The sequence below is a fragment of the Colobus angolensis genome, unplaced genomic scaffold (genome assembly GCF_000951035.1).
Source record: "Colobus angolensis palliatus isolate OR3802 unplaced genomic scaffold, Cang.pa_1.0 Scaffold182, whole genome shotgun sequence".
Taxonomy (NCBI): Eukaryota; Metazoa; Chordata; class Mammalia; order Primates; family Cercopithecidae; genus Colobus; species Colobus angolensis.
In genome coordinates this window covers 791,376-793,795 of record NW_012114955.1, presented here as the reverse complement: position 1 = coordinate 793,795, position 2,420 = coordinate 791,376, and the positions used below count along the sequence as shown (strand labels likewise).

General features: G+C 53.3%; 1 protein-coding gene across 2 annotated transcripts in view; it reads right to left on the bottom strand.

Moving 5' to 3' along the window:
* Window positions 1-1,375: 1,375 nt before the first annotated feature.
* Window positions 1,376-2,420, bottom strand: part of LEP (leptin) — a 13,961-nt gene continuing 12,916 nt past the window's right edge. The window contains exon 3 of one of the 2 annotated variants that reach the window (XM_011939538.1): window positions 1,376-1,807. In XM_011939538.1, coding sequence (XP_011794928.1) covers window positions 1,448-1,807 — 360 coding nt within the window. In that variant the 3' untranslated portion in view covers window positions 1,376-1,447. The remainder of the gene's footprint in view (window positions 1,808-2,420) is intronic. The other variant, XM_011939539.1, reaches the window with a different exon arrangement.

The window sequence follows — 2,420 nt, the reverse complement described above, 5'->3', positions numbered from 1 at the left end:
GGGATGGCTGGGGCCTCTCTCCACAGGGTCGCTTATCCTCTTGGAGGCCAGTCTGGGCTCCTTCGCATGGTGGCTGAAGACTTCCCTGCAGCGAGAGAGGACAAGCCCCCACAGGCAAGCACTTTTCCAACCTTTGCTTATGTCTTGTTTGCTGTTGTCCCACTGTGGCAAGCAGGTCACGTGGCCAAGCCCAGTGTCAGTGTTGCGGGGAGCCTACCTCGGGGGTGGACACCAGAAGGCAGGAGTCACACCTGGGCTCCATTGCCACAGCAATCTGCCCACAGCCTGACCCAGTTGGCCCTTCTATCGGACAGTAGTTCTGATGGGGAGACTAAGTCAAAGCTTGCCTTCTGCCACATTCCACCTACTGATCCCCTAGCTCCCTCCAGTCTTGTCCACATGACAAGACTTTGGCAACCATGTCTGGCTTGGGATCCTCTAAGTCGACAGACTGCCCAGCATTCCACCTCCCCTCATACATCTTCTTTGTACCCAAATGCAAAGGGGACATGGGGCATCAGCTCTTGAGGTTAGAGACCCATTCAGCCAACAGGTTGTACCTACTTGGTGCCAGGATCTAGCCTAGGTGCTGGGGATCTAGCGGGAAACAAAACAGACCAAAAGACAATCCCTGCTCGCTGGGAGCCTACATTCTTTTTTTTTTTTTTGAGATGGAGTTTCGCTCTTGTTGCCCAGGCTGGAGTGCAATGGCACAATCTCGGCTCACTGCAACCGCTGCCTCCCAGGTTCAAGCGATTCTCCTGCCTCATCCTCCTGAGCAGCTGGATTACAGGCTCCCGCCAGCACGCCTGGCTAATTTTTTTGTATTTTTAGTAGAGAACGGGGTTTCACCATGTTGGTCAGGCTGGTTCCGAACTCCTGACCTCAGATGATCCACCTGCCTTGGCCGCCCAAAGTGCTAGGATTACAGGAGTGAGCCATTGTGCTCAGCAGAGCCTACATTCTTATTGGGGTAGATATTAATTAAACAAATGTACAAGTAAAATATATGAAAGTGAAGAAGAGTGGATGGGGTGAGGAACTGGAAAACAATGACTATGATTTTTTTTTTCTTTTTTTTTTTTTGAGATGGAGTCTCCCTGTGTCACCCAGATTGGAGTGCAGTGGCAAGATGTTGGCTCACTATAACCTCTGCCTCCTGGGTTCAAGTGATTCTCCCACCTCAGCCTCCCAAGTAGCTGGGATTACAAGTATGCGCCACCACTCTTGGCTGATATTTATATTTTTATTAGAGACGGGTTTCGCCATTTGGCCAGGCTGGTCTTGAACTCCTGACCTCGGGTGATCCACCCGCCTTGCCCTCCCAAAGTGCTGAGATTACATTTGTGAGCCACCGCACCCAGCTGTCATGGTCTCCTGGAGACACCTAGAAGCCAGAGTTCCTTCCCTCAATGTAGTCCTTGCAGGAAGAGTGACCTTCAAGGCCTCAGCACCCAGGGCTGAGGTCCAGCTGCCACAGCATGTCCTGTAGAGACCTCTGCAGCCTGCTCAGGGCCACCACCTCCGTGGAGTAGAGTGAAGCTTCCAGGACACCCCCCAGGCTCTCCAAGGTCTCCAGGCCACCGGCCAAGGGCAAGTGGCAGCTCTTAGAGAAGGCCAGCAGGTGAAGAAGGCCCCGGAGGTTCTCCAAGTCATTGGATATTTGGATCACGTTTCTGGAAGTCAGATTGATGAGGATCTGTTGGTAGATTGCCAGTGTCTGGTCCATCTGGGATAAGGTCAGGACAGGGTGGAGCCCAGGAATGAAGTCCAAACCGGTGACCCTCTGTTTGGAGGAGACCGACTGCTATGTGGGAGGAAGAGGGAGAACAAGTGCTCAGCACGTGGGAGGAATCACTCTCAGAGCCTTCTACCTTCCTATGGGCATGGAGAGTCATTCTCTTGGCTGCCTCCTTCCACCCTCCCTCACCACTTTGGCTCAGGCCCTTGTATCCTGTGCCCAGGTGACTGCCAAGCCTCTAAGGTGGCCTCCAAGATTCCTGCTCTTCCCACACCATCCTTCCCTCCACTTCCCAACCAACTTTCTTAGGTCATTCCTGTCTCTGCATGGCCTCTGCTGAAGAATCAGCCATGGTTTCCTGTGTCTTATTTAGTGGAGTCTGTTCCCCAGGAATCTGAGGTCCTGCATAAGCACCCCCACCCCCTGCCTTCTCTAGTCCCTTTCACCTCCAGCCGAGTCCTCTCTCCTAGTCAGCTTTTCCAGGCAGTCCCTCCTCCTTAGAGATCAAGGCCGTACCCTCAGTGAGGCCCCCAACCCTGCTCCAGTGACTCCAGTTGCGGGAGGGCTCTCCCCATCCATCTTCCCTCTGCATGGCCTCTGCTGAAGAATCAGCCATGGTTTCCTGTGTCTTATTTAGTGGAGTCTGTTCCCCAGGAATCTGAGGTCCTGCATAAGCACC